The sequence below is a fragment of the Eublepharis macularius genome, chromosome 3, assembly GCF_028583425.1.
Source record: "Eublepharis macularius isolate TG4126 chromosome 3, MPM_Emac_v1.0, whole genome shotgun sequence".
Taxonomy (NCBI): Eukaryota; Metazoa; Chordata; class Lepidosauria; order Squamata; family Eublepharidae; genus Eublepharis; species Eublepharis macularius.
The window spans coordinates 62,043,353-62,067,441 of record NC_072792.1 but is presented as its reverse complement, the minus strand read 5'-3'; the positions used below and the strand labels follow the sequence as shown (position 1 = coordinate 62,067,441).

At 48.7% G+C, this 24,089-nt stretch overlaps 1 protein-coding gene across 2 annotated transcripts in view; it reads left to right on the top strand.

Annotated features, from left to right (window-relative positions):
- Positions 1-24,089, top strand: part of NLGN4X (neuroligin 4 X-linked) — a 256,836-nt gene that overhangs the window by 224,737 nt on the left and 8,010 nt on the right. For both annotated transcript variants that reach the window (XM_054973700.1, XM_054973699.1), the window contains 2 exons: positions 13,758-13,943; positions 15,588-16,377. In XM_054973700.1, the coding sequence (XP_054829675.1) occupies positions 13,758-13,943; positions 15,588-16,377 (976 nt within the window). The remainder of the gene's footprint in view (positions 1-13,757; positions 13,944-15,587; positions 16,378-24,089) is intronic.

Here is a 24,089-nt window from a genome sequence, read left to right as displayed (position 1 = left end):
TGTTTATTCTGGTTCTGGAAATATTGATGGTTCAAATACGAGAGGATGATGCAATCCGAGGTATAAAAATAAAAGAATTTTCCTACAAGGTCATAGCATTTGCGGATGACATAATGTTAATAGTAGAAGATCCAATCGAAAACATGCCAAAGGTAATAGAGAAAATAAAGCAATTTGGAGATCTAGCTGGATTTTATGTGAATAAAAAGAAGTCCAAAATATTATGCAAGAATATGACTAAACAGAAGCAACAAGTACTAATGGTGATAACGGACTGTGAAGTAACTAATAAAGTAAAGTATTTGGGTATCGAACTGACTGCGAAAAATATAGACTTATTTAAAAACAACTATGAGAAATTGTGGATACAAATAGAGAGAGACTTGATAAAATGGAATAAATTGAATTTATCATGGTTGGGAAGAATAGCAGCAGTAAAGATGAATGTCTTACCACGAGTGATGTTCTTGTTGCAGACAATCCCAATTATCAGAGACTCAAAACAGTTTGATAAATGGCAAAGGAAAATTTCAGACTTTGTGTGGGCAGGCAAGAAACCACGCGTGAAAATGAAAGTGCTACAGGATGCAAAAGAAAGAGGTGGCTTCCAACTGCCCAATATAAGACTATATTATGAAGCAATATGTCTGGTATGGTTAAAAGATTGGATAATGTTAAAAAATCGTAAATTGCTGGCCTTGGAGGGACATAAAAAATTATTTGGATGGCATGCATATATGTGGTATGATAAAGTAAAAGCAGACTCGATGTTTTTGCACCATTACATTCGGAGAAGCCTCTTCACAGTCTGGAAAAAATATAAGGTTTACATGGAAGATGGAATTCCTTCATGGGTGGTTCCGTATGAAGTAATAGATCCGAGAACTGTCGACAATGAGAAGCAGTGCCTTACATACAAGGAGATAACACAAGTACAACATTCAGTGCTAAGAATAAAAACAGAAGAAGAGTTGTCTCCTTGTTATGGATGGTTCCAATCTAGACAGATCAGAGATCTTTACAACTCGGACTGCTTAAGAGGAGGTATAAGAATGGAAAATTCTGAACTAGAAGAAGTGATGCTACAAGAAGGCAAGAAAGAAATATCTAAAATCTATAAATTACTTCTGAAATGGTATACAGAGGATGAAATAGTTAAAACCCAGCTGGTGAAGTGGGCAATAAATTTCCATAAAGAAATAACAATGGAGGCGTGGGAACACCTGTGGAAAAATACATTGAAGATTTCAACTTGTACGAATATTAAAGAGAATGTATATAAAATGATCTACAGATGGTATTTAACGCCAAAGAAAATTGCGCTAGGGAATACAAATATGTCAGACAAATGCTGGAAATGTAAAAAGCATGAAGGATCACTGTATCATATGTGGTGGACCTGTGAAGTAGCTAAGCAATATTGGGGAGATATAATTGAAGTAATTAATGAGATTTTACAAATCCAAATAAACAAGAATCCTGAATTGTTGCTACTGAACTTGGGGATGGAAGCTGTTCCAATGCAGTACAGAACATTGCTATTTTACATGACTACAGCAGCAAGACCTTTGTATGCGCAGAAGTGGAAAGTACAAGAAATACCAACCACAGAAGACTGGATTTATAAATTGCTGTACATGGCAGAAATGGACAAAATGACAAGGAAGCTTAAAGATCTCGACCGAGGACAATATACTGCTGATTGGGGGAAATTAAAACAATATTTAGAGAAAAAACGGGATGTGAAAGGAGAACTGTGGCAGTTTGAGAATTTCTAAAGGGTGGTGGTGTGAATGGAGGAGAGAAGTGACTTTACCATTAAGGGGGAAATTTAACTATGACAATCTAAGCTAATATTATGATTAGGCTGCCATTCCAGCGCTGGGGCTTAAGCCCCTTGGGATGGTGGCAGACATTTGCCACCCTGGCAGGAGGGAGGCAGACGTGCCTTGCCCTGCAGTAGGGGCATAGCTTCAGGGAGGGCGGAGCTAAAGGGCTGTTTCCAGCCGCTCCGCCCTCCTGAGCTCAGTCTCGCCTCGTGCTCGGCCGGAGGAGGACGTTCGTGGGCTCCGCCGGCACGAGGCTACAGGGAAGACAGCTTCGGCCTGTGTGACAGGCGCGGTTGGTTGAAGGGCATTGCCCTTATCCCCCTGCGCTGCTCCTTGGCGGAGCGAGCATCGCGGCCAGTTCTCGGCCGTTCTGGGTGGCGTTTCCCGCCAGTTTGCAGCCCCCTGCGCGGCAGGGAAGGCAGCTTCGGCCTGGTGACAGGCGCGGTTGGTTGAAGGGCATGGCCCTTATCCCCCTGCGCTGCTCCTCGGCGGAGCGAGCATCGCGGCCAGTTCTCGGCCGTTCTGGGCGGGCGTTTCCCGCCGGTTTGTCCCCCTGCGCGGCCGTTTCGCCGCGCCGCAGGGGGTAGCCGTTCCCTCGGCCGTTTCGGGCCTATAGCGTTTTCCTGCGCCTGGGAGGGTCGGCCTTGCGCCTTTCTAGCGGCCAGCGAGGGGGTTAGCCTCGCGGCCCGTTTTTGCGGCCGTTCTTTACGCCGTTAGGGGCCCTTGTGCGGCCCGTTATCACCCCGTGCGGCTCCAAAGCCCCCCCCCCACCCCCGACGTTGTTCGGCCGTTCGTTCTTCGGCCTGGGGCCCAGGCCTCGTGCAGGAGGAGCCGGCTGGGCGCATTGGTGTGGGGCGTGCGTTTGGGCGCGCAGCAGGCGGCCATTTCGACGCGGCTTAGCCGCGTGTCAATTACAGCAGCCATTTTAGGCAGGCAAGGGGTGTCGGCCATTTTATACGTGCAGGCGACGGCTGCTCGCCCCCCCCTTCACTGCCCGCTTCATTTCGGCCTGTCAGGGGTCCTTTCTAGCCAGGGGTTTCTGAGCACACTGCGCCCCACACAGGATGGGTCCTAAGAAAGGGGTAGGTAATAGTAAAGGGAAGCAGCCCGCGCCACGCCCCTCCAAACGGCCGGCGGTGGCACTGTCATCCGATGAGGAGGGTGAGGGACCGGGGCGGCGCGACATTTTGGCAAGAATTGCTGCTTTAGAGCGCGCTAGATTACCTTCCCCTGGGGGTATACGGCAGGTAAGCAAGAGGCCTGTACGGGCGGCTGCGAAAACTTTGTCTATGGCTGATATTCTCTCCCGCTTATCTGCCTTGGAGGGAACTTCTGATGGTGCTGCTGCAATGACGGAGACGGTGGCCGACGCGCCGGTTGCGGATGAGGATATAGTCGGGACGGCGGCAGCTGAGATCGAAGGGGTCTGGCCAGCAGAGGCGGGACAGCTGGCATTGGTGGTGCAGCCTCCTGAGGTGGAGGGTAAGTGCGCATGGCCTCAACAGGCTTCTTCTTGGCCTTGGGCACATGGTGCTCAAGCACCGCAACATAATGCTTACGCACAGAGCGTTTACGCATCGGGGGATCAGGTACCACAACGTAATGCTTGTCCAGCACAAAGCGGTTGTGGGTATGGCGCTCATAGGTCATGTGATTGGGCGCAAGGTTGCCAATCGCCGGGGACCAGTCAGATGACTGGGACAGCTGGCTGGCTGGGTTCGCTTGTTCAGGCGGCCGGGAGCGTGGGCTCGGTCCCCTCATGCTGTAATCATTTCGGATCACCTTGGAGCAATTATGGGGCTGTCCCCTATCGGGCCCTTCCTACAGGTGATGCGGCCATGCCCTTAGGTGATCACCTTACGCCCACGATGCGGGAGAGGATTTTGCGGGGAGAATATGTTGACATCTTTACCCTTCTCTTCAGGGATCTGGAGAAGAAGGATAAGGAGGACCTGGAGGACAGGGACAAGGAGCGCCTTAGGCGCCGTAAGATTGATAGGACCTGGGCCAATTGGTTACCAGGTTTTTTAGTCTATGCGGGGGTGATTGCTAGGGTCCAGCCTGGGAGAGCTGCCTCGCTCTTTCAGTATATGGACATAATATATAGGGCATATGTGGACTTCGGCGGTGCAGCGTGGCTGCAATACGACGAAGAATTTAGGATGAAGGCGGCCCTTAACCCTTCACTGCCGTGGGATCAGGTGCACCATCACCTCTGGATCCAGGTCATGACCCCAGCTAAGTTTGGGGTTGGGGATAGGTCCGACAGCGGCCACATAGTGCAGCGATCCAGCTCCGGTCAAGCTGCCCCAGGTACTAGTTTTGGCCCCCGCGCGTTCGCGGGGCAGCCGGTTCAGCCACGGCTGCTCTGCTTTGAGTTCACCTCGCGGGGGTCCTGCAGCAGGAAGAACTGCCGCTATGGCCATGAGTGCCCCATTTGCCGGGGGCCTCACGCCATTAACGCGTGCAAGAAACAGAAGCCCTTCAGTAAAAAAGGGGGTGGATTTGGGGGGCAACAGGGCCCTGGAAAAGGGCCCCAGCCCAATAAAGGTGAGGGTACTGGAAGCCATGTTGGCTGATTACCCCGAAGGGCGGATGCCCAGTTTTTGTTAGAGGGGTTTTTGTTTGGTTTCCATATCCCCTTCCAGGGTCCCCGCTCCCCTTTTATGTCTGATAACTTGCGTTCCATAGCAGGCATGGAGCATGTGGTTAGGGACAAGATCGATCGTGAATGTAGGGAGGGACGGGTTTTAGGCCCTTTTCCCAGCCCTCCCGTACCCAATTTGAGGGTTTCCCCCCTAGGCGTTGTGCCTAAAAAGGCTCCTGGTGAATTTCGACTAATTCACCATCTGTCTTACCCCAGGGGTGGGTCCGTGAACGACGCGATACCTGAGCACTTGTGCTCGGTGCGTTACACATCGTTTGACCAAGCCGTTAAGGTGGTCAGACGTTGTGGCCGGGGGGCTGAGATGGCGAAATGCGACATCAAGTCGGCATTCCGTCTTCTCCCCGTGCATCCAGAGGACTTTGAGCTCCTCGGTTTTGCCTTTGAGGGTCAGTATTATATGGACCGGGCTCTCCCCATGGGGTGCTCTATCTCTTGCGCTGTATTTGAGCGCTTTAGCACCTTTCTTGAGTGGGCACTGCGTCATAGGCAGCGCTGCCGTGACTCCGCCCACTATTTGGATGACTTTATCCTGGTTGGGCCCCCTGGGACGGGTCAGTGTGCGCGCCTTTTGGCTGACTTCGTCAGCCTGACTGGGGAGCTAGGCGTTCCACTGGCGCACGAAAAAACAGAGGGCCCATCTACGGTCTTGACCTTCTTGGGCATTGAGTTAGATACGGTGCAGCAGTCTTCCAGGCTTCCAGTTGAGAAACTGTTGGACTTGAAGGAGCGTTTGCGCACCATGCTGGTGAAGCGGCAAGTTTCCTTATTGGAGCTCCAGCAAGTAGTGGGCCACCTTAACTTTGCATGCAAGGCAGTGGCTCTCGGTAGGGCCTTTCTGAGGCACCTTTGTGATGCCATGGGGACCCTCCGGCTCCCCCATCACAAGATACGCCTGTCTGATGGCATGAGGGAGGACCTCGGGGTCTGGCTCAGGTTTTTACTGGGCTTCAATGGGGTCTCCTTTTGGAGGCAGGAGCTCCTTTTAGAAGGGGAACTGCAAGTGTCTTCGGACGCTTCAGGGTCCATAGGTCTGGGGATTTATTTTAGGCGGCACTGGTGTGCCGCCACCTGGCCCGGAGATTGGGTTGCAGAAGGACGGTGTAGGGATTTAACCTATTTGGAGTTTTTCCCAATCTTGGTGGCGGTTTACCTTTGGGGAGGGGAGCTCGCGAACCACTCCGTGCACTTTTGGTGCGATAATATGGCGGTGGTTCAAGTGGTGAACTCCCTTACCTCCAAGTCGCCCCGGGTCATGACTTTGGTCCGCGCCTTTACCTTAAGGTGCTTGTACCTTAACATATTGTTTTCTGCCAGGCACATACCTGGTGTCAACAATGAGGTGGCAGATGCCCTGTCTCGTCTGCAGATGGACCGGTTTCGACAGCTTGCCCCCGAGGCCGATTTGGTGCCAGCTCTGGTACCTCAGGAGCTGTGGATGATTGGCAAGTGGAAGCCTCACGGGCCATCCAATTAGCCATTGCCCCTAGCACCAGTAGGGCGTACGACAGGGCGGTAAGGAATTTCGACGTCTTCAGGCAGAGTGCTGGTCTCCGCCAGGTATGGCCCCTTCCAGTCGAGCATTTGGCGCAATTTTGCGTGGCTCAAAGAGGTAAGGGACAGGGTGTGAAGTACATTCGCAGCCAGATGGCGGCCTTAGCTTTCGCCGCAAAGGCCCGAGGGTTTACTGATACCACGGGTGACTTCCGCATTCGGAAAATGCTGGAAGGGTGGTCGAGGGAGTCTGCTACGCCACGGGATGACAGGCAGCCCATCTCTCCTTACATCCTTAGGGGACTACAGGCTGTATGGTCACAGGTCTGCAGCTCTCCTTTTGAGGAGCAGCTGTTTCACGCCGCATCTCTGCTGGCCTTTTTTGGCGCCCTCAGGGTTAGCGAGCTAGTGCAGCAGTCCATGTCGGACACCTCAGGCCGGGCCCTTGCGGCTGAGGACGTGAAGTTCGTGGGGGAGCAGCTGGTCATTAGGATTAGACGCTCCAAGACTGACCAGCTTCACAGAGGGGTGGACCTGGCCCTCGGCCGTTGTTCCATCACCGAGCTGTGTCCTATAGCAGCCTTGAGGGGTTATTTGAAGGTGCGTGGTGACCATTCGGGGGTCCTTTTTTGTCACAGTGATGGCGCCCTGTTGACGAAGTACCAATTTTGGACGGTCACGGGCAGGGCTCTGCATAGGTTGGGGCTAGAAGGGGTCAAGTTTGGGACCCATTCATTTCGTATTGGGGCGGCATCTACTGCTGCTGCCATGGGCTTCTCGGGCCCGGACATCCAGAGGGTAGGACGTTGGCGTTCAGGGGCTTATGCGTCTTACGTCCGGCCGCTTGGGCAAGGTAAATCCTGTTGAATTGTGTTTTTGCAGGTGCTGTGGGTTGTCAGGAGAGGGTCCGGATCCTCATCTGCGGCCACAGTATGATCTTCTGAGCGGCGCACCAAGCGAGAAGGTCCTGGATCGGGTCCCAGCTTGGACTCAGCCGATGGGCAGACATCGAGTGGCAGGGCAGAAGAGGCCTACATTGGGCGGGGCTGCTGCCACTCTTGTTTCAAGGGAGGTCCGCCCCTCCTCCCCATATTTTGGTAGTGCACTTGGGGGGTAATGATCTGGGTCTAATGAAAGGGGTGGCCCTCTCTTGGCAGGCACGGGATGACTTCCTGGAGATCAGGAAGCGATGGCCCGGCGTCCTGATATTTTGGTCAGCCATGCTTCCGCGCCGTGTGTGGCGGGAGGCATTGGACCACAGAGCAATTGAAAGGGCCAGGCGAATGGCCAACAGAGCCCTGTTTAAAATGATGACGGGTGGGTTGGGGATTTATTTGCCCCATCCGCAGATTCGGGCCGAGTCTGTTGCCCTCTACAGAGGGGATGGGGTGCACCTCTCTTTCAGAGGCAACAACATTTTTCTGGACGACTTACGGCAAGGGCTCAGGTTGGCTTTAAGCCATTTGTGGGGCGCTGAGGCCTAAGCAGAGGCTTGGTCTCTGCGGTGGCAGGATTTAGTTAGGGTTATATCTATGGCGGGCCGGTGAGCATCCTTGGCACCTCCCCATTGGTGGGGAACAGGGGTCTTTCAGGAGCGGCTGGCTGCCGTACGGCCCAGCTGCGAGGTCAGACGCCCTTGGGTGAGGAACCCCTGGACAAGCCGGTCTCCCCCTGCTGCCGTTCGGCCGGGTGGGGGAGCTCTCCAGGGGCGATACACTCCGCCTGGCCAGGACGGGTTGCAGCCATTCATGGGATGGACCGCACCCGGGGGCAGCGGGTGCTCGCCCAGACAGGTCAGGGCGGGGTCCCAGTGAATGACCCCAGGGCCTGACCTGTACCGCCAGTTAGGCTCCTTGCCGTATTTCTTGTTGCCTGTTCTGTTTAATAAAGCGGCCCGTTTATCCAAACACTGGTGTCTGTCTCTCATTCCAACTAGGGGGGCAAGGCTGCCATTCCAGCGCTGGGGCTTAAGCCCCTTGGGATGGTGGCAGACATTTGCCGCCCTGGCAGGAGGGAGGCAGACTTGCCTTGCCCTGCAGTAGGGGCATAGCTTCAGGGAGGGCGGAGCTAAAGGGCTGTTTCCAGCCGCTCCGCCCTCCTGAGCTCAGTCTCGCCTCGTGCTCGGCCCACCCTCCACTCCCTACGTCAGTGCGGGATTAGCCGGTCGCCGTTGGGGCCAGGTAGGAATTTTTTGCTGGCTGCCCTGATTGGCCTTGGGTGGTGAGTTTTTTCGCCTACCTCGCACTGGGGTTAGTGGTGCTGGTTAAAGGTTAGGGGTGGACCTTATTAGCTGCCATGGGTGCAGGATTTAGTTAGGGTTATATCTATGGTGGGCCGGTGAGCATCCTTGGCACCTCCTCATTGGTGGGGAACAGGGGTCTTTCAGGAGCGGCTGGCTGCCGTACGGCCCAGCTGCGAGGTCAGACGCCCTTGGGTGAGGAACCCCTGGACAAGCCGGTCTCCCCCTGCTGCCGTTCGGCCGGGTGGGGGAGCTCTCCAGGGGCGATACACTCCGCCTGGCCAGGACGGGTTGCAGCCATTCATGGGATGGACCGCACCCGGGGGCAGCGGGTGCTCGCCCATACAGGTCAGGGCGGGGTCCCAGTGAATGACCCCAGGGCCTGACCTGTACCGCCAGTTAGGCTCCTTGCCGTATTTCTTGTTGCCTGTTCTGTTTAATAAAGCGGCCCGTTTATCCAAACACTGGTGTCTGTCTCTCATTCCAACTAGGGGGGCAAAGAAAATTTGAAGTAAAACGGATACATTAGAAAATTAATATCATATACTACATATATTATGTATTGGGATGTTATATTACAACGCATGCTAGGTTATATTGCGTGGAATAGTATATAACAAACACTATATTGATAGTATATTGGATAGAGAACATGTATAAAGAATTAGAACATGCTTAGAGTAAGAGATATTATAATTTATGTATTATAGATAAATACGTTACATCATATTTTAATGCATGCTATGCTATGTTGTATGGTATAGTATACAGCAAATACTATATTGATAGTATAGTTGACAGAGTATTTGTATAAAAGAATTAGAATATGCTTAGAGTAAGAGATATTATGATCTATGTGTTGAAGAAAAATATAAGTGAAACAGTATTAAACAATAAAAGGGGGTAAGGGTTGGAAAGCTGTTGGAAGTCAATAGGGAGGGGGGAGGAAAAGGGTGGGGAACAGAATTAATTAGATATGAAGGGAATGTATGTATTAAATTTAAAAATTTAAACTCACCAATAATTTTTTTTTTAAAGAAAAGCTTTGTTCATTCATGTAGTGTCAGATAAGGATGACTCCTTTGCCTTAATGATTAGTTTTTACATTACGAAAACTTGCTATTGCAGTTAATGAGGATCACCGAAGGAAGGGGGAAAAAATCTTCATTTGTTAAACATCAGATAGTCATTGATGGTAGTCTCAATCTCCTTTTAGCATATTTGATATTAATTGAAAATCACAGCTATATTCAAAATTCTTGGCTTGAAAAAGAAATTTTACAGCTCTGAATGTTAATTGTTTTGCTGTTTTAAAGGTTCATTGAGTCCTGTCTCCTAGTGAGACCGTTGTTCTCTTCTTTTAATAAATGTGTGAGATTTCCAGGCTGAATAGATTATGGGGAGCAGGGGAATCCAGCTGCTAATCTGTTTCATTTTTTATTTTCACCTGATTGAGTTTTATAGCACAGACAAAAAAATCCTTTCTACATTGAAAACAAATAGCAGTCTTGTAACACTCCAGAGACTAAGGGCTAAACCCAACAAAATGTTGGGTATTCTGTGATCAGAGTTCCCAGCAGGGGTGAAAGTAATGTAACAATGCAATCCTAAAGAGGACTATTCAAAATCTTACATTCTGGCTTAGTCCCTACAATTTAGGAGTAGGAAAGTGTTCTTAGGACTGCACTGTAAATGTTGCATTGGTATTTATTGTTTCCTTTTGTTTGCAAATCAGGAATACTGTTCTTACTCAGGTTCCTGCTCTCAGGTTCACACAGCAGAAATGATTGTATTCAAAACAACTTCCATTTATTAGCAGGGAGATACAGAGATGGGAGTAACTGGTTTCAGGACAGGAGAGCGCATGCAGTTACCATTCTAACAAACAGAGTTAAGGAGCTTGAAAACCATCCCATGAGTCTAAAACAACACATACAAACATCAGAGGGGCAAACAGACTACTCCATTGTAATGTATACAATAAATACACCATACATATTGTCTCTGGGCTCAAAGCAGAAGATGTGAGGTACCCCTTTGACCACTTTTTTACTATTTTTCTATTCTGGCCTGCTCTGGCATATTTTCACCCCTGGTTCCTACCTTTTTAAAACATGCAGTTATAAATTATGTGGGGCCTCAATTCTCAATAGGATATTAGCATGATGGGCTGGGGGGGGGGGCTTTCTTTCATGTTGGTTTTTTCAAACCTGAAACATATATCCCTAAGTTTCTCCAATAAGTTAAATACAAGCTCTTCAGGGCATATTCAGATCAGGAAAATTGCAAACTGGATAAGGCTTTAAACGCCCCCCCCCCCCGCTCCAATTGTGTACCATTGCCTCGATCAGAGTTGTCCTCTTAATTATATTTTTTAAATCAATGAACAAACAAAAAAGCTGGGAGCACTAGTCATGGTACTCTCAGCATCTTGTTTGTTGCAGTTGTAATAAAAACATGCATGCTTTCAATGTGTATAATGATGCAGACTCTAGTCCACAAAAGCTTGGTGGTGAAGAGTGCCCTTAACTGATAGCTGACTTATGACGACCGCTGCTGGGTTTTTTCAAGGGATGAGACTAATAGAGGTGGTTTGCCTGCCTCTGCAACCCTTATCTTTGTTGGAGGTCTCCCATCCAATTACTAACCAAGGCCAACCCTGCTTAGCTTCTGAGATTTGATAAGATCAGGTCCACCTGGGCTATCCAGATCAAGGCCCACAAAAGCTTAAGCCAGTAAAAAAAAATCTGTTAGTCTTTCGAGTGGCCAAAGATATCTGTTCATTTTTGCTGCAATAAACTAACAAAGATAACTTTCCAAAGTGAAACAGGTGATACACGTGATCCTTTGTTTATGAATTAATAGAGCAATTCACATGATCACTTCATGTAAGTTTTAACTGGAAAACTTATCAAATGTGTTCTCTCCCAGTATAGAGTTATACAGCCATGGTTTTAATAACCATTGCTGTTGTTGGTATTATTAATTAATTAATTAATTATTATTGTTATGTTATTTATAGTCCATCTTTCTCACTGAGACTCAAGGCAAATTACACAGTATAAGACAAATATTATCAACAGCTAGGATATCCAATGAACAATGCAAAAGGGTTCAGATATCATAAATCTGAAAGCAGGCAGAAATCTGAAAATAGAGCTAAATACAAGCATAATCATATTTAAACATGATATTTGAAATGACACAGAAATTACATAGTAGAAGCATACTTACAGCAACAGACTGTGCTCAGTAGTATAGTATACAATCCCTATCCCTTTATTAAAGGAACTTTCTGAACCATTTCCTTATAGTAGAGCTTAGTTTTCTTTGTTGGGGCGGGATTTTTAGCGCATGTAAGCCACTGACAGTGAGAGGGAAAATTTGTCTATATGAACTGGAATATGAATGGGGTGCCAAAGACATTTTACTCTGTTCTTGTATGATAAAAGACTATAATAAGAACACAAATGTGTTGGAGTGTCCAGTGATTAAGATACCAATGATCATTGTTAAAGGGAAAAAATACAGTACCACAATCCAAAACTGTGTTAGCTACCTTGAAAGGCTTAAGTGCACTCAGCTTTTTCAGTGGGGTAATATTAGTATTCTTTCCACTATATTTTAATTACCAATTCCAGTTTCATAGTGAAGCAATCACTTAGTGCATCTGCTTTTAGTAAGTGTTGAATGAAGACAGTTAAGAGTATCCATTACTTGCTGTTAATAAAATAAAATATCGAAAAGCAGCTTTGAGTGGGAGGTAGTACATCTAATTTTGGAACATTTAATATTTCAGGTGTTAATCATATCCTAACTCAACTTCTGTAACACAAATGTAGAGAATGACATTTTAAAATGTAATCATTTTCAGGGATTATATGTGATTTGGCTTTAAAATCCTGAAGTAGATTGGAAAGAATACACATGCGGGCATAGAGAAAACTAACGTGCTGTCAGTGAAGGCAGAAATAGCTTGGTTTTGCATTGCATTGTCTTGCCTTTAGAGTTGTGCTTTTTGTCATACTGCATATGAATGTAAATTCAAGCACATGAAGGCACTATGCAATACAGTCTACCACTATGCAACATAGTCTACCATTTCACACATCGTATCTGCTACTGTTGCCAACCCCAGCTTGGGAAATTCCTGAAGATTTGGGGCTGTGCTTGGAGAAGGAACTCAGCAGACATGTGAGGCCATAATGTATGTCCTCTGACACTGCCGTTTCCTCCAGGGGAAGTGTCCTGTGTAATCTGGACATTGTTGTACTTCTGGGAAAACTTGGCACTACCTGGAGATCTAGAATCTGCTGAAGAGCATTTTGAATGTTTTATAATCTATTTTAGGATAATTTCTGCTTTTTTGTACATATTTAACAATGACAAATGCCTCTCTGGCTTTTAAGACAGTGAAAGAAAGTTTATTACAAGCTATGGAGATATAGCATGTAAGAGACAGTAATATATAGTAGCAGTAGGACATGGCTTGGGCAGGAATCTTTGATATGAGAAGTGAGAGTTTACAAGCATCTCCATATTTTCTTCTTTGAAATGCGGAAAATTTGTTAGAGGGCTCAAGCAGCTCTCAACGAAGTGCCACCCCCAACCTCTTGCTTAGGAAGTGAACAGGAAGATGAGAGGGAAGAGCTGGACCCAGCAGTAAGGGATGGTTCCTTCAGCCCGAGATTGAGGGGGCAGGGCAAAAACAGTGACCAATATTGGAGAAAAGGTACTGTCCCATGTTCATAAGACTTCATTCCTGAGGGGGAGGGAAAGCCCTTACAGGGTATGTCCAGCCTGCAAGGCTTCCTTTAAAAGAGGGTGAAGAGCAGCCAATTAAGACATATTAGGACCTCTCTTGTAGGCTAAGGAGAGAGGTTGGGGACAGAAGAAGGACCAAGGTGATACCAAACCCTGTCACTATGGAAGCTATGGGAGACTGGAGAGGACAGCCCATAAGTCAAAGGAGGTTAGGGCATGCAGCCCCTACACCCAAATGTATGATGCCTATTCATGAATATATGTTAAGCTCTTTCACATATTACTTCATAAGGGTATATTTACTTATGCATGTGCCTAAAATGTAATGTGTTTACTTCCAATAAGAAATTTTTGGAAACAGGATCCGTAGAATATCTACGGAAATTATTATCTCTTCTCTGTAAAATTGGTGTCCTAATTCTCCTTCTGTGCAGTGAATGAACAGTGCAAAAATTCCATTATCATTTTAACACCAAGATATTTATAAATAATTTGCTGATATCCAATAAGAGTTAGCAAATTATCAAACCTCAGTTCTGTATTGTTTTATTACTATGGGAATATTTGGAAATGATTATGCAGCCTTCTACTGTTCAGAAACAAATATTCTGTTTTTAAAGATTGCTATGAAAATATTTAACTTGGACCGTGACCTTTCAAAAAACTGGAAGGAGGAAAGAAGGAAATATGTGTTTTGTGTGCATGCCCTATAGCTAATTCTGTGACTGGTGAGCTAAAATTGCCCCCTCTTTTTTTTGCCTTGTAGGTTTTCTAAGCACTGGAGACCAAGCTGCAAAAGGCAATTACGGATTGCTTGACCAAATTCAGGCGTTGCGATGGATTGAAGAAAATATTGGATCTTTTGGAGGAGACCCCAAAAGAGTTACCATCTTTGGATCAGGGGCAGGTGCATCCTGTGTTAGTCTGCTGACACTGTCTCACTATTCAGAAGGTATCAATCCTCCTAGCTAAGCATAAGTATTTTGAAAAAAAGAGTTTTTTAAAAAAAAAACAGTAAACTGCAGCCACAATGATTATGATGTAAATGTATTTCAGTTCCATTTTTAATAAACAAACTTAACAGTCTTATTCTTACTTTGCATAAAATCAGTAGGGACAATCAGGACAAACATCCTTTAGAAAATACATTTTTCTTCTACAATGTTTCTATTCATTGTCTATCTGACTCAAATCCCCTATCATTCTTAAAAGGTAATTGCATGTTATTGACACAATTAAAACATTTTTGTGCTCCCTGTTAATGAACCCTTTCATGCTAACCACCTTGTTAATCAGGATCTGCACATCCATTCAAAGCATTATAACTTGGTTGTTTTTGTTATTGGAATTTCTTTTTCCCACCTGAAAAATAAATCTGGGATAAATTCAAGCACATTTCCCAGCTGCTGTGTTATGCTCTAGTGATGCAGAGCAGCTCTAGACCAGCTTCTGGTTGCTGTGCATCACTGGAGCACAGCAAAAAAGTTGCACAATGCCACTGAACCTATGACCTCAAATTCTTAGCTTCTTTGGGAAAATGCAGATACATTCTAACTGGTCCAACCTCTCAATGATAAGGTGAAGATGCACCTATGTACGCCATGGGAAATGGTGTTATGAAATAAAGTTCAAGCTTATTAAATAGATTTTAGTCTAGCATACTTTTCTAAATTACATGATGCACAGCTTTTGTGAGACAGGCAAAAATGTATCATTTTCCTATGACCTTTTTGCTGGAAAGGAGCTTATTTGTGAAAGTCATTCACATCAAGAGAAGATGATTGCATGTGGCTGACATTCCTATGAAGTCTTCAGTCACAATTCAATTGAACAGAGACACATATATGAAAGGGATAGTCTGTGACAACTTTAGTTCCATTTTTACTAATAATAATAACTCTGTTTATATACAGCTCTTCTAGACAGATTAGTGCCTCACCAGAGCAGTGAGCAAGTTAGTGTTATTATTATTCCCACAATACAGCTGGGGAGCTGGGGCTGAGAGGAGTGGCTTACCCAAGGCCACCTACTGAGCTCATGACACTAGTGGGATTTGAACCAGTAAAGTGCTGATTTGCAGCCAAACCACTTAACCACTGTACTACAGCAGCTCTTGTAGTTTTTTATCATTGTTCCTCAGACATTTGCCCACCAACCCGTATTACCTTTTCAAAACATCTTTATATAATGTGTTTGCAGAGCTTTATGGTTTTTACAAGTGTGTGCAAATTGCAGACCTTCTGTATCTTCACGAGGATTTTATGCATAGATTCGGTTGTGTCTTTAATCTATATGAAAATCTGGAAACCTTTCTGAAGCATTTGAGCTTCTCAACATTAATACAACTGCCATCATTTGAATGTATAACCATTTCAGATCAGAAAGATTTAGGTAGATAAGCCACAAAAGACAGGGAGGAGAGAAGCCAATGAAATTTACTGTTGCCATCTATAGCTACAAGATATTTTTGCCATCTGGAATTCAATCAGTTTCTTGTTGGAGTATACTTCTTCCCGGTAATGTATAGTAAATTGTTTTGTTTGGTAAACACCGATGCATTTATTGTGTATCTTAATTTTAAAATTTGCACCTACAGGTCTGTTCCAAAAGGCAATCATACAAAGTGGAACTGCCCTGTCCAGCTGGGCTGTGAACTATCAACCTGCCAAATACACGGCAATTTTGGCAGAAAAAGTGGGCTGCAACATGTTGGATACGACAGACCTAGTTGAATGCTTTCGGAATAAGAACTACAAAGAACTCATTCAACAGACTATCACTCCAGCCACATACCATATTGCCTTTGGGCCTGTGATTGATGGGGATGTAATTCCGGATGACCCTCAGATTCTGATGGAACAGGGGGAATTTCTCAACTATGACATAATGCTAGGTGTAAACCAAGGGGAAGGCTTAAAGTTTGTGGATGGCATTGTGGATAATGATGATGGTGTCTCTCCAAATGATTTTGATTTCTCAGTCTCCAATTTTGTGGACAATCTGTATGGTTATCCAGAAGGGAAAGATACACTACGAGAGACCATCAAGTTCATGTACACAGACTGGGCAGATAAGGAGAATCCTGAAACGCGCAGGAAAACTTTGGTAGCGCTATTTACTGACCATCAGTGGGTTGCACCAGCTGTTGCCACAGCTGACCTGCATGCACAATATGGCTCCCCAACATATTTCTATGCATTCTATCACCATTGCCAGAGTGAAATGAAGCCCAACTGGGCTGATTCAGCACATGGTGATGAAGTACCGTATGTGTTTGGTATCCCTATGATTGGCCCCACTGAATTATTTAACTGCAACTTCTCAAAGAATGATGTCATGCTCAGTGCAGTTGTCATGACATATTGGACAAACTTCGCCAAAACGGGGTAAGTATTGCTAAATAACTGATTTTTGTACTTGCAATTATTGTGTGGTATGAGGTTTAGCATTTGGAACACTGAAAAGCCAGTTTGGGGCTGTAGTTGCTTCGCCAAAAGTTTTGCATAATAAAATTCCAGCAATGTTTGTAGAGTTCTCTTATGCAAGACTAGATTAAAGATTTTGGGAATGTCACTTGCATACTTTTAAAACCGCAGAGATGCAGTTAAGTAGAACTTCTATTCCAGTCCCACAAAATCCTCCCAGCTCCAGTTCCTTCTGACATACCACTTTGGGTTTTAATAACTACAAATAACAACATGGCTATTGCCTTCCTGCTTTCTGAGAAGAAAAAACCTATCTCTTTTTGCATTGTACACAAGTGTTCATAAGCCTAGCACTTAAAGGTGAATGGCCCAGTTGCCCCACAGAGACACTTGCTGATTATTGGAACATAACTACATAGCAAACTGCTTTAATACTTATTCTTCCCACAAAACTCTGGGAATTATATTCATTTTGGTCTGAGAACTAGTGAACTCTAAACAGAATTTTCAATACCACAACAAAAATACAATTATCAAAAATGCAATAAAGCCAGTACAAATGGGTAGGGTAAATATGCTCTTCTCTGCCACATATTCTCCTGTGCAGCTAAATTTTACCTTGTATGCCAAGGCCAATATTTAAACCTTCTTTGTTACGTAGGAAACCCCCCCCCCCATTTTGTAGAGTTTTTCTCCTCTCCAATGCATTATTTCAATAGCCAGTGTAAAGAATGATGCTATAAAACTGTGCATAACTTAAAAGCAGTGAAGTTATGAAGGCATGAATGTTCTTGGAAATAATAGGTCTCAGCTCAGGTTAAGCCTATAAAACATGGCACATACATTTACTGAAGGAAGTAAGGAAGTATGATGTAGATCAAACATAGGAAACAGAGTAGGAAACAGAGTGAGTATAAATGGGCAATATTCACAGCAGAGGGTGGTAAGCAGGAGGGTATCACAGGGATCAGTTATGGGTCTGGTGCTTTTTAACTCATTCATTAATGATTTGGAATTGGGTGTAAGCCGTGAAGTGGCTGATTGTGGATGACACTAAATTGTTCAGGGTGGTGAGTAGACATGGGCACGAACCAAAAAAATTTAATGAACCAGCGGTTCGCGATTTGGTGCTGACGATGATTCCAAGGTCGTGAGCTGCAACGAACATTTTCCGTAGCTGAACCAGTTCGCGGTTCGTGGGGCGTGGAACGGCCCCTGTGGCACTAAGAGAGCCCATATTCCCAGGGAGTCTTTTGCAGGCTCTCCTACAGCCATCACCCAAGTTTGGACAAGATTGCAAAAGTGATCTTGGAGTTATACCCTCTCCAATCCAAGGCCCCCAGGAAACTCCCACTGGACACAATTAGAGCCACCAGTTGACATTGGCCCAGTGTACAGAAGGTGGGTGTTGACAGCAGCCGCCGGGCCTGGTGGCCACGGGGAAACAACAACAAGCCACCTCCCTTTTAGCGGACGGGGGTCTGGCCGCTCGCCAGCGGCACCCCCCATGAGCCTGCCCACCAGGCCAAAGAGGAGCATGCTGGCATTCCCGGCGTGGGTGGGAGAGGACATGTCATTCAGATGGGGGCCTGATCCCCCAGCAAGCGAGGGTCCTCACCCGAGGATCCCACTGAGGAACAGTGTGGCAGCAGCTGACAGCACATACCTTCCTGCCTTCGTGGAAAGGACAGGAGAGGAGATGTCATTTGGAGGGGAAGTGGGAAGATCCACCAACAGCCGCGAGGCCTCCTCCGAAGCTCCTCTGTGCTACTGAGCTACTCTGTGGTGGCAGCCAACAGTACCCACCTTCCTGCCTTGCCATAAAGGACGGGAGGGAGAGGAGATGTCATTTGGAGGGGTTGGAGTGCTCCAGAGAGGGATAGGTCAAAAGAGGGTCTGTGAAGTCAGAAGATCCCAACAGCCGCGAGGCCTCCTTTGAGGATCCCACTGAGGAACTCTGAAGCAGCAGCCAGCATCAACCACCTTCTTGCTTTTGCGGAAAGGATGGAATAGGACAGGACCAGAGAGGTCGTTGGGAGGAGACTGAGTGTTCTGCAGAGGGTGACGTGAGAAGAGGGACTGTGTACTTGTGTGGGAGAGGAGGGCCGAGCCTGAGGCTTCCTGGCTGCATTGCACAGCAGGACCGGGATGGAGGGACCTCACACCTACACTGAAGGAGTGCACAGACTGCCCTGGAAGAGGCTTTTCCACTCCCCCTGTGTCACAGTGGAGGCTGTCACCAGCATCACGCACCTTCCTGCCTTTGCAGAAAGGACATGACTGGTCATGGCGGCATTACCCATTCCCCCCTGGTCAGAGGGGGCAGCAGGTGCCCATGGAAAGGGAGGGTACCGTGCAGTGCCACACTAACACCACCAGCAGCAGCAGAGCTGCTCCTCGTGGCAGAAAGCGGCTTCAGATTGTAGCACCACACCTTCCTGCCTTCACGAAAAGGACATGACTGGTTGTAGCGGCATTACCCATTCACCCCTGCCCAGAGGGGACAGCCGCTGCTGTTGGCAGGGGCCACCATGACATACAATCTTATGTGCAACAGTAGTTGATCTGTCCCTCGTGGCCCAAAGCTGAAGCATCATACAGCACCCACCGTCTGGCCTTCATGGAAAGGGTGTGAGGGCGAGGGACCCATCCCCCCCTGCTCAGAGGGGGCAACACGTGCCCATGGAAAAGGGGGGTACCGTGTGGCACCACACTAACACCAGCAACAGCTCCTGAGCTGCCCCTCATGCCCAAAAGCAGCAGCGGCAGACCTCAACCACCTTCCTGACTTCACGGAAAGGACACGTGACTGGTTGTGGGTCCCATTCCCCCCATGCACAGAGAGGACAGCAGGTGCACATGGATAGGGGTGCACTGTGCAGCTCAAACCTGTCAAGTGCAGCAAAAGCTTCTGAGCTGCCCCTCGGGGTCCAAATGGGCGGCAGCAGACAGCACCCAACTTCCTGCCTTCGTGGAAAGGGTGGGAGGGACCCATTCCCCCTGCTCAGAGGGGACACCAGGTGCCATGGAAGGGGGGGTACCATACAGTGCCACTCTGACATCAGCAACAGCAGCAGAGCTGTTCCTCGTGACCAGAAGCGGCATCAGCTGGCAGCACCACACCTTCCTGCCATCACGGAAAGGACGTGATGGGAAAGACAGGAGAGGTTGGGAGGCATCTGAACAGCTCCAAAGAGGGAGAGGTGTGAAGAGGGAACGGGAACTTGTCTGGGAGAGGAGGGCAAAGGGTCACTAGCCATGGAAGCAGCCCTGAGAGCTGAGGGAGGCTTGAACCCGCTGTGGATGAGCTGGGTTAGCCACAACCCCAGGGTGGCTCAGAGCCCGGGGAGGTCCAGGTCCATGGGAGGGTGCCCCAGTAGGTTAAGGTTAACCTTGATGAACGTCAACATCTCCACCAGGTCCCAGTGCAGACATGTGTGGTGGAGACGGAGGAGGTCTCCCAGGTGGGAGGACACTCGCTTGCTCTGCACGCTGGTGGGAGGGCAGGGCAGGATGTTGGTGGCGACGATGGGCAGGTCTGGCCACTGGTCTGATTTCCTAGCCCAATACTGCAACAGGTTGGCATGAGGGGTCTCGGTGGGCTCAGAAAGGTACTCACGCACCATGGCCCCCGCCAAGTCCTCCACTGAGTGGGACGTGTCCTCCCTGCAGCGGCCAACCACGCAGCCCACCGACGAGGCCGAGATTGAATATGTCCATTGGCGTGGCTCTTCCCAGGTGTGGCTCTCTTCCTATCTCCTGCCCCTCACCCTCACCCTCCTCCGCCACCACCTGCCCCTCACCGCTGCCCGGTTCTTTCTCTCCTGCCCTCTGTCTCTGGAAATGGAGCACCGCTCTGCGGAGCTCCTTTTTCCAGTGCTGCATCTGACCTGCCTGCGTGGCAATGCTGCCCTTGATGCAGGGGTCACAGAGGGAGGCCAGCTGGTACGGCGCCTTGCAGCAGAGAGGATGCAGGCGTTCAGCAACGCAGGTCTGGATCCTCCAGACAAAGTCCCAGACCGTGGGGAGCAGCTCTTGCCCTTGCTGGAGCTCCTGGGCCAGAAACTGGTCGAGGCCAAGGATCAGAGGGAGGACCTGACTCAGGCTGGCCTGGTAGGAGAACAAGAGCTCTGTGGCATCCTTGAAGGGTTTCAGGATCCAGGACATCTGGGCAAGGACTCTCCAGTCCATGGAGATGAGGCTGAACTCCTCTCCTCTCCCCAGCACATTCGAAGAGGACAGGATGTCTTCCAACGCGCCCTTCTGCTCCTCCAGACAACATATCATGTCATAGGTGGAGTTCCAGCAGGTGGGCAGGTTCTGGAAGAGCTGTTGCTCGGGGTCCCCTGCCTCCCCCTGCCTCTGGAACAGCCCGCGGGAAGAGTTTATGCTGCGGAAGAAGTGGAAAGCGATGCGATGGCAGCTGTACAGCAGATTGCATGTCCGCAAGGTTCCCTCATCCCAGCTGTCCCTCGGCTTGCTCCCCAGCCCGATCACGTCCCACATCATGAGGTGCAGCTTGTGTACCATGCACACCAGGCCCGGGATGCCTCTTTCAGGGCTGCCAACATGTTGGCTCCCGTGTCTGTCACCATGAAACTACAGACAAACATTTCCATCTTGGACGTCCACTTCCTCAGAGCCACCTTGACGGTGGCAGCAATGTTCTTCCCAGTGTGGACCTCATCCATCCCCTGGGCCTGAAGAAGAGCCGCTCTGTAGCCTGAGGTCAAGCTGCCAGATCTTGGCCTGGGGAGGCAGAGATCCTCTGGTTGCCACCAGTGGGCGGTGATGGCAAGGTACCCGTGATGGCAGCTGCTCCACAGGTCGGCCATGAAGTGCACTGTTCTGCCTTGGGTGGCCAATAGGTCTCTGCGCACCATGTCTCACATTGCCTTGTACAGGGTGGGCATGACTCGACGCCAAACAGTGCACCATGACGGCATGGAGAACCATGGGGCAAAGTGCTGGAGCAGCAGTTGGAAGCCCATGCCCCCCATGACCGATAGGGGGAAGCCTTGCAGGGCAATCGTCTGTGCCACCACACGAACGCCCACCTCCTGAGTCCTTGACCCCACCTTTTTCAGTGGAGCCACCTCCAACCCTGATGGAACAACTTCCCCCAGGGCGGCCTGCCTGACCTTTCCGCTCCAATCCAGCCGTACCCTCGAGGCAAGGCTTCTTGCTCGTGGTACATTCCGGAGACCCTCCCATCTATCCTGGATCAGATGAGCTGATAGCCCTCGGTCTCCCCCCGATGGATGTTACGCTGGCCAACAATGGAGACCACAGGCTCGGGTGGTGCCTCTTCAGGTGCCTATTCAGGGCCATTGATAACAGGTGCTTTGTGTCATTGCCCCTGCACACCAGGCCCTCACACACACAGCACCGCACCACGTGGGGGTCAGTAGGAAGGGACTGAAAGTGCCTCCAAACATTGAGGTTGAACCGTGGCCCACTTACGGTTCCAGGGGAGGGAGGATGAAGGGTTGCTGCTGGATGTGCCATGGAGCTGGCAATGGAAGACGGAGTGATGGGTGGACTGCAGGCAGGGACAGCACCACCGGTAATTTGGGATGGGGATGGGCTGGATGTTTCCTCGAACCCCAACCATTCCTCCAAGGATCCCTCAGCCTCCTCCTCCCCAAAAATTTTCAGGAGTTCCTCTTCCACCGCCGGCAGAGCTCTTCGGCCTCCTCCACAGCCGCAACTGGTGATTTTGGAGGAGCGGGAGTCTCTGCTGCTCCAGAGTCCTGCACAGCACTACTTCCCATGCTGCAACCGGGACAATCTCTGCACTTCCCCCCATGACCACTCTTGTCCCCCAACCGAAGCCTTATCATGCCAGCAAACAACAATTGAGAAGAACGGAGGTGACACTGTGAACCCGCAGCTGAGGTGCCCACCAAGCTTGGCCCCAAGGCCTGGCAGCAGCCCTGGTAGCAGAGGGAGGGAGGGACTAGAGCCCTAGCCCACCACTCCCACAGACCTGAACAGATCAGGCACTAATGTGAGCCCTCAGCCGAGGTACCCACCGAGCTTGGCTCCAGGGCCTGGCAGCAGCCCTGTAACCAGAGGGAGGGAGGGACTAGAGCCCTAACCTACCGCTTCCACAGACCTGACCCAATCAGGCTCTGATCAATAATCAATTTGAGCCCTCAGCCGAGGTGCCCACTGAGCTTGGCCCCAGAGTGAGGCAGCAGCCCTGGAACCAGAGGAGATAGATCTCTATCCCCCAAATCCAAGTTGAATTATACTCTCAGTCTCTCTCCCCAATGGCTAGCAAGTGGCAAGCAAGAGCTCTGTTCCACTCCACTGCTCGCTGAAAGTGAAACCCAGCCTGGGAGCCCACGCCTATTTATAAGCACAGGTCCCATTGAGCAACGCAGGAGGTTTGTGTTTGGCCGTCATAGCTGCCTATCAGGGTTTGCAGCGATGAGATTGGAGTGCTACAGGACAGCCCCTCCCCCCTCCCTCCCCTGGGTGTCTTCTCCCAACTTGTAACCGCTTTGCAGCTCTGTGATTGGAAGGAAGACCTGCCGATCAAGGTAAGATGGGCTTCAATTCAGTTTTCCAGGGCGACAGAAGGAGCGCAGACAGAGTTCAGGCATTCCCCCGGCTCCGTTGCCAGGGGAATTGATTACTGGCGCCTGAGTGTCTGGCTTCCCGAACCGTGGCCGAACGCACCAAACCAGGCTTCTTCCAAATGCTGGTTCATTGGCCGTGGACGATCATGAACCGCCAGATCGCGATCACGCGATTGCCATTTTCATGGGCTTTTGAAGTTCGTAATGCGGTTCATGCCCATTCTAGTAGTGAGAACCAGGGAGGATTGTGAGGCACTCCAAAGGGATCCATCGAGGCTGGGAGAATGGGCATCAACGTGGCAAATAAGGTTCAACGTGGCCAAGTGCAAAGTAATGCATATTGGGGCCAAAAATCCCAAATATGGGGTCCAAACTGGCTGAGACTGACCAAGGGAGAGATCTTGGAGTCGTGGTAGATAACTTACTGAAAATGTCGATACAGTGTGCAATGGCAATAGAAAAGGCCAACGCTATGCTGGGGATTATGAGGAAGGTGGTGGAGCTTGGATATAGCTGGGTTTAGGGAGGGGAGGGGCCTCAGTAGGGTATAATGCCATAGAGTTCACCCTTCAGAGCAGCCATTTTCTCCAGGGGAACTGGTCTCTGTTGCCTGGAGATCAGTTGGAGTTCCGGGAGATCTCCAGCTACCACCTGGAGGCTGGCAACCCTACACAGAGCATTGGACTGGATGGGCCATTGGCCTGATCCAACATGGCTTCTTTTACGTTCTTATGTTCTTAAACACAGCTGTGGTTCCTCTTCCATAAATCTGCTCAAGATATAGTAATGGCAAGGATAACAGAGGATCCCTTCCCCAACCAGAGCTTGCAAATGAAAGAAAAACTATGATACCGAGCTTTAGAAAGAAGAAAATAATTATGTCTACCTTCAAATACAAGTAATAAAAAATTACAGTGCTATCCTAGGAAGAGTCATGCCCATCTCAATTCATTGACTTCAATGGATTTATAAGGGTGTAACTTTCCTTAGGATGGCACAGTTAGAAGCAGGGATCAAAAGCTTATTATTAAAACTTAGAAAAGCTTTTCTGTAACATTTTCTTAAAGAATATTGACGTACATTTCC